This window comes from Mauremys mutica, chromosome 13 (genome assembly GCF_020497125.1).
Source record: "Mauremys mutica isolate MM-2020 ecotype Southern chromosome 13, ASM2049712v1, whole genome shotgun sequence".
NCBI classification, from domain to species: Eukaryota; Metazoa; Chordata; order Testudines; family Geoemydidae; genus Mauremys; species Mauremys mutica.
This window is the reverse complement of record NC_059084.1, coordinates 49012675-49027452: the sequence shown is the minus strand read 5'-3', so window position 1 is coordinate 49027452 and position 14778 is coordinate 49012675. Positions and strand designations below refer to the sequence as shown.

The 14778-nt window shown below is 53.6% G+C and overlaps 1 gene segment (V, D, J or C); it reads left to right on the top strand.

Moving 5' to 3' along the window:
• Positions 1–2886: 2886 nt before the first annotated feature.
• On the top strand, positions 2887–3459 carry LOC123347562. The segment is given in 2 exon segments: positions 2887–2932; positions 3119–3459. Coding segments are annotated over 2 exon segments (387 nt in total).
• The last annotated feature ends 11319 nt before the right edge of the window (positions 3460–14778 follow it).

Here is a 14778-nt window from a genome sequence, read left to right as displayed (position 1 = left end):
TCCGCTCTTCTCTTGGGGGCCCCTGCGGAGCTCCCCTGGGCCGCATGTTTGAGACCCCTGATCTAGATCAAGTGCTGTCATCCAGAGGTGTCACCACCAAAATGCCACCGAATTTCAGCGGCATTTCGGCGGGTGCTCAACCACCGTCTAGGATGCAGGCACATTTAGATGCCCCCATGGGCACCATGGTGCACGCGGGCACCGCGTTGGGGACCCCTGTAATAAATCAAGCCCTGATAGATCAATCCCGACCTGCCAATCCAGCAGGTGGTGAAGACCTGCCCTGAGAGGGAAAGCCACTGGTCTGTCTCAGGAATGTTATGCCATTGTGTACGCTCTGGAGAAGTTACGCCCATACATCTGGGGACACAGATTCCACCTGCAGACTGACCATGCTGAGCTAAAGTGGCTTCACCCAGTCAAAGAGACGAAGGGTGCGTCTGTACAACCCCCCAGATCGGCGAGTAGTGTTCGATGTATCAGGGATCAATTTATTGCATCTCATCTGGGCACGATAAATGGATCCACTAATTGATGCCAGGGCTGCCTAGAGGATTCCGGGGGCCTGGGGAAAAGCAATTTCATGGGCCCCTTCCATAAAAATAAGTTGCAATACTATAGACTAGTATATTCTCATGGGAGCCCCTGTGGGGTCTCGGGCAAATAGCCCCACTTGCCCCCCCCCGGGAAAAATAAACATTTAAAAAGGTATCACTGGTTCCCAGCATCAGCTAGTGCTAAAAGGCACCAAAGCTCATTAAAAGGGTTGGACAAATATTTTCTGTCAAAACTTTTTTTGGACTGAAAACTCAAGGTTTTTAAAAAGCAGAAAAAAATCATGGACAATGTCTGCTTTCCTTCAAAATGTGTTGTGAGATTAGTCTGCCAAAACCTGGGTTTCAGAAGAGTGTGGCCCAATATTTGCTACTTGCTGTGTTTGTTTGTTTAAAGAAACAATAAAAAAATTCTGCTTAAAAAAAATCCAAAACTTTTGAACCACCTCAGCTTGTGACCAAACGCCTAAGCCCATCCAGTCAGAGATTTTCCCAGGTTTCTGATACTCTGCTGGCTTCCTTGTCTCATACCTGTCTCCATAACTTTGGGTTCATTTAGCTTAGAACATAAGAACATAAGAATGGCCATACTGGGTCAGACCAAAGGTCCATCCAGCTCAGTATCCTGTCTACCAACAGTGGCCAATGACAAGTGCCCCAGAGGGAGTGAACCTAACAGGTAATGATCAAGTGATCTCTCTCCTGCCATCCATCTCCACTCTCTGAGAAACAGAGCCTAGGGACACCATTCCTTACCCATCCTGGCTAATAGCCATTAATGGACTTAATCTCCATGCATTTACCTGTTTCCTAGAGACTGGCTCCATGTGGTCCCTCACAAACTGGAGACGGTTACTGTGGGTTTGTCTTTCATATAACTTATGTACATACTCCACAAACTGAGCATTTGAGCTTGTTCCAGAATCTGGGATGAGCCTATGTTGTGAAAACTGAAATGCTCAAAATAGCACAAGCATGTGAATGGAGATAGGGTGCTAAAATTAAATTAACCCAGGGGTTCTCAAACTGGCAGTTGGGACCCCTCAGGGGGTCACGAGGTTATTACTGGGGGTCGCGAGCTGTCAGCCCCCACATCAAACCCCGTTTTGTCTCCAGCATTTATAATGATGTTAAATATATTAAAAAGTATTTTAATTTATAAAGGGGGGAGGGTCACACTCAGAGGTTTGCTATGTGAAAGGGGTCACCAGTACAAAAGTTTGAGAACCACTGAATTAACCTCCTGGAGCCTCTGGGGAAGCAGGGGAGGGAGGGTCTCCCTTGATAGGGTTGGGAAGGAGGTAGGTGGTGTAGGATATTGCTCTTCTCGTCTGATCCCTCCCCCATGGCTCTCTTGGCTCTATCACTGTTAATCTAAAGTGGCTAATTTTCAAGGAAGCTCCCCTCCCCTGACATGAATCTCTCTATGGCACTGAAATTAAACGTAGACTATAATTTGGCATTTGAGAAGTGAAAGGGATGGTAGCCCTAAGGGAAAAGCTAACAGCTTGGTGCTTTGTGTTAAATAGCTGTCTGAAAGCCTCAAACTGCTCAATGAGTCTTAGGGTAGGGAAGGCTGTGCCTCCCAAACAGCCTGGCCCTGCTCCCTATCTGCCCCCCACCCACTTCCTGCCCCCCGACTGTCCTCCAATCAGAATCCCTGACCCATCCTGCTCCTTGTCCCCTGACCGCATCCGCACTATATACATTGTTCCAGCACCCCTGCTTTCCAATGCCTGCCTCCTTCTCATAGAAGAAGAAAAAGATGTTTCCAGACATTAGTAATAGCACCAACCCCTAGCATTTATATAGCGATTTCCAGCAAGAGATCTCAGCGCACTTCACAAAGGAGGGTCAGGGTCTCTATCCCCATTTTACAGAGAGAAGTGACTTATCCAAGGCAACCCAGCAGACCAAGGAATAAACAGCCGGTGTCCCATGGCCCGGCCCAGCGCTCTCTGCACTGGGACACACGGTGGGAAGGACTCACAGACGAAGAACAGACAGAGCTCAGCGGCAGGTGAACAATCGATGGTGCATTTTGCCTGTCAGAGGCAGCGAGCATCCCTAGAGGTCACTGCAGCAATGAGCCTGTCAGAGAGACTCCAACCCTCCTTCTCCCGCCGAATATCTTCTGCCGCCGAACCCGTCTCCGGGAGGCCCGAGTTTAACGAGGGCTGCGGTCTGGGGTGTGGTTTTTAAAGAGGGGAGATGCAAATTCAGTGTCTCGGGGCCCCGCATAAATCCAGTGTTCTCCTAGAGGGCAGAGTGTGAACGGGGAGCAGGCCAAGGTCTTGCAGTTCCCATCGGAAACCCCCCCAGCCTCAGCAGCATGAGATTGTGGCTGAATCTTCTCTTGGCTCTAGCGGCCCTTCCAGGTACTTCCCGCCTCCCCCGCCCCCAGCATCGGTGGGAGACTCCGGGGCAGTTTGTACATTCCTGCCCCAGCCCAAAGCGCAGTGAAATGAACGAGCCACTTCCCAGCGGCGTCTGTGAGCTTCGGCTCAGGTCGTGTGTTAACACGATTCTTAATGGCTTTTTCCCTTCTTCCTCCCCCCCCCCAGATGTCCGGTCCCAGGTTCTTCTGGTGGAGTCCGGAGGTGGAATTCAGAAGCCCGGGGGATCTCTCCGCCTCTCCTGCAAAGCCTCCGGGTTCACCTTCACCAGCTACCATATGAGCTGGGTCCGTCAGGCGCCCGGGAAGGACCTGGAGTGGGTCGCACGGATATACAACCCTGCTAATAGCCACAGCACGTTTTACAGTGATGCGGTTAAAGGGCGATTCACCATCTCCAGAGACGACTCCAACAGCCTGGTGTATCTGCAAATGACCGGCCTGAAAGCGGAAGACACCGCCCGGTATTACTGTGCGAGAGACACAGCGATCAGAAATGAACTGCAGTGAATACAAAAACCTCCTCCTCGGACGCAAACAGCTCTCAGGTCCAGCAGAGAGCAGCAGGCACTGACACGGCAGAGCAGCTGAGACACCGGGAAATGGAATAAGAAACCGCCAATAATGTATCTGGGCTTCAGTCATCTCAAAATGCAGATTGGCAGTTTAAGACTCGCTATGTTGAGAGAATAGCGAGGACTTTACTTAGTGGGTAGCAATGGAGACATTGAATCCGCCTCAGTAGCTATTGATTATTAGCTTTCTGCCCTTCAACCCGCCTTGTGAACATGAACGAAGAGGAAGAAATGCCAGAGACATTATTTAAAGAGTCTGTTTGCTAGAAGCTGGGACTGGGTGACAGTGGATGGATCACTGGATGATTCCCTGTTGTGTTCATTCCCTCTGGGGCACCTGGCATTGGCCACTCTCAGAAAATAGGATACTGGGCTAGATGGACCTTTGGTGTGACCCAGTGTGGCTGTTTTTATGTTCTTAAGATGAGCAATCAATAAGCAATTTTGTCTAAAAATTGTAGAGAACCCTGCAGAAATGATTCTTTGAGTGAAGTTCTACTCTTCTCCTTCACTCAGGTAATACTTTCCCACGACACCCACCTCCGGGAGGCTGAGTTTGCTGAGGGCTGAGGTCCAAGATGTGTCTTATAAAGAGGAGGAGATGCAAATTCAGTGGTTAATGCGACTCATTTTCCCCCTTTGATTAAAATTCCCTGCTTCAATGTACCGCTGCCTTGTTTTCTCCCTTGTGCCCCAGGGGCCCGCTCCCAGGTGGCTCTGAGCCAGTCGGGGCCAGCGCTGAAGCAGGCCGGAGAGTCCCATACGCTGCAATATGCCACCAGCGGGTTCGCTCTGAGCGGCGCCTGGATGGGTTGGGTCAGACGGGAGCCCGGGAAAGGGCTGGGGTGGCTGGCCAGGTACTATGATCCCTCCATCCACAGTTACGCCTCCTCCATCCAGGGGAGATCTGCAGCCTCCAAGGACAGCACCACCTTCCGCTTGCACATGAACAGCCTGAAAGCCAAGGACACCGCTGTGTAGAGACACTGACACACACAGTGAGGGGAAGCCAGTCTGGGCTCAGACAAAAACCTTCCTGGCAGCTGCAGCAGAAGCCTAAAATAGTCCCATGTTCACCTCTCAGTTCCCGTGTGCGGATAGAAAGCAGGAGAGGTGAAAACACAAACCCTGGCAGCTATAAAAGGGAACGAGGCTGTTCCCCAGATCCCTGTTGGTCAATGCCAGAGAGTTGGGTCGTGTCTGTTTATAGATTTATTTCACTCCCTGCCCTGTACATTGTCTCCCTCCGATTAGCCTCATCAATGAACTGGTCTCCAGCCATTCTGAGAGCCTAGTACCATGGCGCATTATGGAGCCACCCACCCTCTTCATCTCAGCATCGTTCAGTGTAACTGTCTATGGGACATTCCCTGAGAACTCCCCCCTCCAGTGTATGTGAATGAGGGTGGGGATATGAAAGGGAACACGAGTGGTCATGGGAATGGAGATCTGTGTCTCAGCGTGAATGCTGCTACTTGTCTGAAAGTCAGTGGGAATGGAAATATTTGCGGTGGTGTTTTTTGTTGTTATCCCTCAATATTACATCCTGCGGATGGTTTAGAAACACGTAGCGTTCATGTCACACAACTTCTTTATACACAATCAGGAGAAAGCTTCTGTCTACAATTAATTGCTTATTAATAATTAACTAAGTAAATGATCTTGGTGATGATGCTTAGCGGTGATAGATTTGGTGCTAGTTGTGGTCCTGGCGCCTAGGGTCTCCAGAAGCTGGGAATGGGCCACAAGGGGTGGGTCACTCAGTGATTCCCTGCTCTGTTCATTCCCTCTGGGGCACCTGGCACCGGCCATTGTCGGAAGACAGGACACTGGGCCAGATGGACCTTTGGTCTGACCCAGTCTGTCCCTTCTTCTGTTCTTAATTACAGTCTAGGCTCCCATAGTCCTAGGCACGGTACAAACACAGACCATAAAACCTCTCCCAGTCCCACCACGTTTACAATCTGAGTGTAAATGGGAAGTGGAGTGTGACTGGGAACAGGAATAGAAACACGAATATAAATATCAGAGGGGGAGCCGTGTTAGTCTGGATCTGTAAAAGCAGCAAAGAATCCTGTGGCACCTTATAGACTAACAGACGTTTTGGAGCATGAGCTTTCGTGGGTGAATATTCACTTCGTCAGACGCATGGGTATTCACCCAGGAAAGCTCATGCTCCAAAACGTCTGTTAGTCTATAAGGTGCCACAGCAGGACTCTTTGCTGCTTCTACGAATATAAATATCAGCCGCGCAGAATAATCTTCCTTCACTGTTTGAATCCTTTCTCGACTCCCCCCTAAAGAAAAGCTCCCAGAGACGCTGCTCTCGGCCCACTAATGTCAGGGAGGCTCCACTGCGAAACCTTAACTCTGTCCTCAGACTCCCCCCCCCCAAGCTTCTCCCACCTGCACCCACAGGCGGGCCCCAGACCCGGCCCAAAGCACGAGCCAGGCTTGCTCAGATCACGTCCCTAGTGTCACGGATCATTTCAATGGAGCCGGTCACTGCCGGGAAGGGAAAGGGGCTTCCGTCCCCAATCCCCCCCGCGCCATGGGGAATCTTCCCTCTCCAGCGGGTGGCCCAGCCCAGTGGATCCCCGGGACACGACCCCTCCCCAGACATCGACTCCCCTGACCAGACGTTACATGGTCCTTGTGCGCCTGGAACGGGGCTCCAGAGCTGACTGGCCCCCGACCCCAGCCCCAGTATCACCTCACAATACCCAGGCCCTCAGTTCCTAGGTGAGGAAATACAGTCACTGCAGGGAGCTGTTCATTCCTCCCAGGGGTCCGAAAGTGTCAGGAGGATCCCAGCGCCCTGTGCCCGGCGCTGCACAGACACACAGGACGGGGCAGTCTGACTCCTGCACCCGGAGCCCTAGGGCGAGTCACTCAGATCACTGGCAGCAGGAGTGTGTGTCTCTTATAAAGCGGGGACATGCAAATGAGGGAGACAGTTTCCTGTTTAAATCTGAGCCTCTCTCTGCCCAGGCTGCACCCGGAGACACAATCCGCAGCCCCTGGGTCTGTGCAGTGACCAGCCAGTCCCTGAGAACTTTCCCCTCCAGCACCCGGGAAAATGGGATTTTTGATTCTTGTAATTTTCGCTCTAGCAGCTTTGGAAGGTATTTTCCTCCTCTGAATAACGGGCAGAGCTAGAACAATAGATGCCATTATCGCTGTTTATATACCAATATTTATAACCTGTCTTTATTCCCAGGTGTCCGGTCCCAGGCGCTGGTGGAGTCCGGAGGGGATGTGAAAAAGCCCGGAGACTCTCTCCGCCTCTCCTGCAAAGCCTCCGGGTTCACCTTCAGCAGCGCCTACATGAACTGGGTCCGGCAGGCTCCCGGGAAGGGACTGGAATGGGTCGCTCAAATATACCCCAGTGGGAGTAGTACATACTACCTTGATTCAGTGAAAGGCCGGTTCACCATCTCCAGGGATAATCCCAAGAGTGAGGTGTATCTGCAAATGACCGGCCTGAAGCCCGAGGACACCGCCCGCTATTACTGTGCGGGAGACACAGTGACACGAAACCGGTTTGTGATCATACAAAAACCCAGGCTGCGGAATCGCGCTTCTCCCGGCAGCCGCGCGGGGGCAGCAGTGACACACACACCGCTCCGGGCTGGGACAGGAGACCCGGCACCCGGGTGAATGTAACACAAACCTCCCGGCAGCTTTAACCCTTTTAACTCCGGGCAATGTGTCTCCCCTTCCTGCCCGCAGCCCCGCTGGGTGCAGAGATCCCTCGCTCCATTTGTGAACCCCAATCCGGGAGAGGCGGCTGCTGAGGGAGAAGCAGAGGCCCGTTGGTGGGCGTGCGGGGCCCTGAGTGAGGGTTGTTTGACAGGCAGGGTGGGGTCAGTGATCGCTGAGTGATCTCCCCCCTCAGCCCATTGATCATCCTCTGGATAAAAATCCACCCTTTTGTAGAGGGGGCAGCACAAGCGTCTATGCACCTCCTGAGTGGCACCGAAGCATTTGAGGGTCTGATGCCCAGATCCACATTCCCACCAGAATCCAAAGGAAACACGTCTGTGAGTTTCATGCTCCGTGGTGGGAAGAGGAAGGAAAAGTGGGTGTGGATCCAACATAAATATGAATGGGAAGGGGAATCGAAACGGACGTGTCCAGGGGGTATTAATCTGAACCTGAATCTGAATGGGGATATGAAGTGGAGTATAAATGGGACTACAGGGGGAAATGGGAACAGTTATATGACTATGAACTCCTACGGATGGGACTGGCAATATGAATGGGAGGGTGAACTGGAATGTGAATAACAACGTAAATGGAAATACGAATCCAAATAGAAATACCTCAGAGAAAAGCACTACGAATGCTTACCTCCAATACTGACCTGCGGTCCTGCCTCCTCCTGTTCCCCAGTTCATCCTCTCTCTGCTCGGATTCATATTTTTCATTTCCAGTCAGTTAAAGTGTCATGAGGAGAGTATGATACTGACACGCCCCCTCACACTAGAACTCTCCCCTCCCCTTTACAACTCCCCCCACTACCCCCCACGGCCACGCTCACCTCATACAGACCCTACGTTACTGCCCATTTCCCCCTCTCTGCACCTACCCACCACGGCTACCCACAGCCTCCCTCACGCCACAGAGACCGAAAAGGCTGGGTGCACCCTCTGCCTTCTATACCCGACACCACAGTTACTGTCATCGCCCCATGGAGACCCGCTCATCCTGGCCTGGTCCCCTCCCTTCTACCGCTAATCCAGGCTCCCTCTTCATTCGAAGAGCGGTGACCTCTGGACATCTCTCCCTCCCCGGGGGTGGGATCCCAGATATGAATGTGCTACAGCCCCTCCTGACAGCAATATGCAAAGCCCAGGAATCTTGGTTTCTCCCCCGCAAAATACAACACAGCCCCGTCCCCCCCCCCCCAAACTCCAGGATCCGGTTTAGGAATTACACTTCAGCTCAACGCACCCGAGACCCACTCCTGAACCGGCCCATCGCTGTTATCCCCATCATACCCAGGCACTGCACCGGCCGGCCTCTAAGCTGCAAATTCCCACCATTAGCCAGGGCCACCCAGAGGATTCAGGGGGCCTGGGGCAAAGCGATTTTAAGGGCCCCTTCCATAAAAATAAGTTGCAATTCTATAGAACCCTGTATTCTAGTGGAGGCTCAGGGCAAATTCCCCCACTTGCCCCCCCGGGCGGCCCTGCAGTCAACTGAACCCCGAGAAGCCGGGCAATGAGGACTCACGGGTGAAGAATCCCCCCAGGCTTTTCTAACCCCCCCCCTGACATTCTCCGCTGTCAGTGACACTCGGTGCTCACCCCGGAGACATTCTGCCCTCAGCACATTCACCGCCCTGGCGCTGCGCATCCAGCTCTGAACTCTGGCCTGAGACTTTCCTCCGAGCACTTCTCCCATCTCCAGCGACCATCTGCAGCACCGCCCTGCTCCGTGCACTAGGCGCTCCTGCTGGGGACCCGGCCCCCGGTCACTGCGCATGTCCGCGGAGCGGGCCCCTGCTGGGAAAGGGAAGGGGACACTTTGCCCCAGCGCCGCGGGGAATCTTCACCCTCCAGCGGGTGTCCCCCAAACCAGTGAAAACCTCGGACCTGACCCCGTCACTGACCCCACAGAGCCACCGCCCCAGGGTGCACGGGGAGTGGGGGCTTCCGAGCGGAATCTCCCACCAGCTCTTAGTTCACTAGAATAGATTTCATAGGGGGCCCAAATCCCCGGGTAAAGAATTCCGGCTATTCAAGGGAGCTGTTTGTTTCTCCCATATACAACAGCATAAGAAGCATCTGAGCCATTGTGTTAATAATTTACATCTCCGAGGAGAGGAGTCTGTATCTCTTATAGGGAGCGGGACAGGGCAGTGGTTCTCAGACGGGGTAAGGACGGAGGTCTTCCTGGGGATGCATCAGCTCATCCAGACATTTGTCTAGTTTTACAACAAGCTACATAAAGAGCACTAGCCAATTCAGTACAAACTCAAACTTCATACGGACAATGACTTGTTTATACTGCTCTATAGGCTGAAATTTAGTACAATATTTATATTCCAATCAATTTATTTTCTAATTATATGATAAAAATGAGACTCAGCAATTTCTCGATAAGGTGCTGTGACACTTTTCTATTTTGATGTCTGATACAGTTTTTATGTGAGGTGAAACTTGGAGTATGCGAAACAAATCAGACTCCTGATTCAGTACAGTCTGGAACGGCTGACAGGACAGCCACTGAACTAGGCCATTTTCCTATCTCTATTAGTGGCAAGAACCAATTGCAAGAAACCCTGGTCCCTGGTCAGGCCACTCTTGGTCCACTAATCCCAGGGAGGCTCCACAGCAAACTTAACTCTGTCCTCAGACTTCCCCCCCCCCCCCCAGAATCTTCCCTCTCCAGCGGGTGGCCCAGCCCGGTGGATCCCTGGAACACGACCCCTCCCCAGACACTGACCCCCCCTGACTGGACATTGCATGGCCCTTGTGCGCATGGAACGGAGCTCCAGAGCTGACTGGCCCCCGCCCCCAACCCCAGTATCACCTCACAATAGCCAGGCCCTCAGTTCCCGGGTGGGGAAATACAGTCACTGCAGGGAGCTTTTCACTCCTCCCAGGGGTCCGAAAGTGTCAGGAGGATCCCAGCGCCCTATGCCCGGCGCTGCACAGACACACAGGCCGGGACAGTCTGACTCCCGCACCCGGAGCCCTAGGGCGAGTCACTCAGATCGCTGGCAGCAGGAGTGTGTGTCTCTTATAAAGTAGGGACATGCAAATCAGGGAGACAGTTTCCTGTTTAAATCGGTTCCTCTCTCTGCCCAGGCTGCACCCGGAGACACAATCCGCAGCCCCTGGGTCTGTGCAGTGACCAGCCAGTCCCTGAGAACTTTCCCCTCCAGCACCCGGGAAAATGGGATTTTTGCTCCTTGTAATTTTCGCTCTAGCCGCTTTGGAAGGTATTTTCCTCCTCCGAATAACTGGCAGAGTTAGAAGAATATTGTGTTACCGCTGTTTTTATACCGATATTAATGACCTATCTTTGTTCTCAGGTGTCCGGTCCCAGGTGCAGCTGGTGGAATCCGGAGGGGATGTGAAAAAGCCGGAGACTCTCTCCGCCTCTCCTGCAAAGCCTCCGGCTTCACCTTCAGCAGCTACTGGATGGACTGGGTCCGACAGGCTCCCGGGAAGGGACTTGAAGGGGTCGCTGCTATAAGCACGGGTGGGAGTGGTACATACTACCCTGATTCAGTGAAAGGCCTATTCACCATCTCCAGGGATGATCCCAAGAGTGAGCTGTATCTGCAAATGAGCGGCCTGAAGCCCGAGGACACCGCCCGCTATTACTGTGCGAGAGACACAGTGACACGAAACCGATTTGTGATCACGCAAAAACCAAGGCTGAGGGATCGCGCTTCTCCCGGCAGCCGCGCGGGGGCAGCACTGACACACACACCGCTCCGGGCTGGGACAGGAGACCCGGCACCCGGGTGAATGTAACACAAACCTCCCGGCAGTTTTAACCCTTCCGTTCCCGGGCAATGTGTCTCCCCTTCCGGCCTAGAGCTCCGCTGGGTGCAGAGATCCCTCGCTCCATCTGTGAACCCCAATCCGGGAGAGGCAGCCGCTGAGGGAGAAGCAGAGGCCCGTTGTCGGTGGCGGTGGGGTCATGGGGGCACTAGGGTCACAGAACGCAGCTCCCACTGAGTGAGATTTGGCCCAGGACTCCCCAAAGGCTCGTGTGACATAAAAACCCTGCATTAGCTACCAGCCGATTGTCACTGTCAGGTCTCCCATGGCTACAAAAAGGCTGAACCTGCTTCTCCTTGTACTCAGAGAGTTTATAGTTTCAGATTCTGGTCCTGCTGCCAAACGTTCTTGTCTCCCACAATCTAACCCAGGGGTGGAGGAGGGGGTGCGGAGTGAATGAGGGGGCTCAGAGCAGGGGGAGGGAAGTGGGGGGGCTCAAGGCAGGTTGGGGGCAGGAGGGGTGTGGGGTGCATCAGAGGGCTCAGGGCAGTGGGTTGAGAGCACGGTTCCCTCTAAGCTGTGCACGTGTGTGTGCACACAGACCCTAAACCCTGCGCACACGGCGAAACACTGCATGCGCAAAAATTTGCACAGAAGAATTTTTTTGCGCACACAGCCTGTCAAAAATTAGAGAGAACATTGGTTTGGGGGCAGGGGAGGTTTGAGGGGCAGGCTCCTGCCCAGCGCTGTTTACCTGGAGCAGCTCCAGGGTGGTAGCAGGTCCCACTGGGGCTAAGACAGGCTCCCTGCCTGCCTGCCCTGGTCCCATGCCACTCCCGGAAGCAGCGAGCACCATGTCCCTGCGGCCCCTGAGCGGGGGGGGGGGGGGAGGGGAGGCAGAGGGCTCTGTGCGCTCCCCTCGCCTGTAAGTACCTCCCCCTAAAAGCAGCAAAGAGTCCTGTGGCACCTTATAGACTAACAGACATATTGGAGCATGAACTTTCTTGGGTGAATACCCACTTAGTCGGATGCATGAGAAGTGGATATTCACCCACGAAAGCTCATGCTCCAATACCTCTGTTAGTCTGTAAGGTGCCACAGGACTCTTTGGTGCTTTTACAGATCCAGACTAACATGGCTCCCCCTCTGATACTTACCTCCCCCTAAGCTCCCATTGGCCAGAGTTCCCCATTCCTGGCCAATGGCAGTTGTGGGGTGCAGTGCCTGCAGGCTAGGGCAGTGCGTGGAGCCTGCTGCCCACCCTCCCCCAAGGGCCGCAGGTACATAGTGCCAGCTGCTTCTGGGAGCAGCGCGAGGCCCATGGCACAAGGGGGTGACAATCCCATGGGCCTGATCCAAAGCCTTGATGGGCCTGATCCAGCCCACAGACCGTAGTTTGCTCACCCCTGGTCTAACCCAAAGGCAATGAGGAATAAGGGAAGCTTTTCCCTAACCCCAGAACACGCTCTAGCAGGCCAGGGAAGGATGTCTTGGGATTTGAGATCATTTTACTTCTCCCTTAGGTAAAAGCACAGACGTGATTCCCCAGCCCAGGCACTTCACAACACAGAATAAGGGACCCTCTGAGTCCTCTTCATTGTTGCAACCATTGTTATATATTTGCAGCAAGTATTGTACAAAGCAGGGCTGGTTCTAGGTCCCACCCCCCCCCACCCCCCAAGCAAAAAATTTTTGGCTGCCTCCCCAGCTTTTTTTTTTTTTGCTTTTACACATGTTTGCACTTTGCAATATTGTTGGGGTTTTTTTTGTTTGTTTGACTGGGTGCGGTACTGATGCAGCATTCGGCAACGACTGCATCTGAATCTGCTTGAGCCGGGTGTATCTACCTGAATTTCTTATTGAGACAGAGGAGCTGAAAACCCCATGGGCCACCAGAGGGCCTGAGTAACTTGCGCTGCCTATGATATGTGCGGAGGTGAAATACAGACTAGAGCAGGGGTCGGCAACCTCTGGCACGCAGCTCGCCAGGGTAAGCACCCTGGCAGGCCAGGCCAGTTTGTTAACCTGCCACATCCGCAGGTTTGGCCCATCGCCGCTCCCACTGGCCGCGGTTCACCACCCCAGGCCAATGGGAGCTGCAAGAAGCCACAGCGAGCACATCCCTTGGTCCGTGCCGCTTCCCACAGGCCCCCATTGGCCTGGAGCGGCAAACCGGGTCCAGTGGGAGCTGCGATCAGTGGAACTTGCTGACCCAGCATGTAAACAAACTGGCCTGGCCAGCCATGGTGCTTACCCTGGTGAACTGTGTGCCAAAGGTTGCCGACTCCTGCTGTAGGGCTTTAGGAACATGAAGTGGCTCTTGGCGGACTCCGGGGTCAGTCAGACTTTGTAGCAGTAGCCCAGAGGGCTGCCGCCTGCCACATCCAGGCAGTTGGTGGCACTTTGTTGCCCAAGGAGAGCTGGGGCTTGATGTTGGACTTCTTGAAGATATCCGCCAGAATGCTGCCCCTGGAAATATGCCACCCCAAGCACGTGCTTGTTTTGCTGGTGCCTAGAGCTGGTCCTAGTTCGGAGTAGTGGGAGGGGGAACCCTGACACCAATTCATAACAAAAATAAATGTTTAGGGAGATCCGCTTTTACACGTGCACTCGGCTGCCTCAGGTACATCTCACCTCCAAGCACAAGGCATAGTTCACCCAGAGGAGTTTCTCAATATCATGCGGACGTTCAGAGGTGAACAATCCGGATTCCCCCCTGCTCTGCCGCACGTGGTCCATGTTTAACCTCTGCAAGCAGATGGGATGTGGGCCTGTTCTGATGCCCAGCGCCTCCTGCCCTTTCAGAAGAGGGGGCACGTTTCAGCTCAGATTTCTAGAGTTGACTTCAGCTGATGTATAGAACAGGGGCCGAAGCCCAGTTTGTCAGGTGACCAGAACCACAATGTAAATAACCTGCTGGTGAAGACTCCACAGGAACGGGTCACAAACCCTTCACAGGCTGAATTATTCATCCCGCCCAGCCTCGGTGCATGGACTGTCAGGTCACTTTCCGAGCGGTTCCCTGGCTTAGAACAAGGGGCTGCAGGGACCAACTCCCAGACTCGTGTCGTCCCCCCCCCTCCCCGCTGCTGTGGGGTCTCACTGTAGCGCAGACTCTCTTCTGCCTGGGGGGGGGGGGTGTTTGGTCTCCCGTTAGGTGACGGGGGGGAGGGGGTGTTTGTTGCGGCCGCTTCCCTCACTGTTCCCTCTTCTCACCCCTCCCACGGGGGCCCAGCCGCAGGTTGTTCTGACCCAGGCGGGTTCTGAAGCGAAGCAGCCCGGAGAATCCTCCTGCTGAAATGCGCCGGGACCGGGTTTAATCCCAAGAGCTGGTGGGTCCCACAGAAACCCGAGAAGTGGGTTGGGGTGGCTGCTGAGTTACCCACACACCTTCCGTCACAGCTGCTCCTCCCCCCGCCTCTAGGAGTGATTTACACCCTCCCTCTGTTTGCTTTTCCCTTATCAAATGTGTACTTGGGATCCCATCGCACTGTGCCGGGCTGCACAAACACACAGTCTGAGATAATCTGATTCCTTCCCTCTGAACGCTAAGAAATCACATCAGAGTTTGGGTCTCTTATAAGGACCGGGATATGCAAATGAGAGTGAGAGTTTCCTCCTTTAAATCTCTGCCTCCTTCTGCCCAGGCTGCACCCGGAGACACAATCCGCAGCCCCTGGGTCTGTGCAGTGACCAGCCAGTCCCCTGAGAACTTTCCCCTCCAGCACCCGGGAAAATGAGGCTTTGGCTCCATTTGCTTTTCACTGTAGCGGCTTTACAAGGTATTTTCT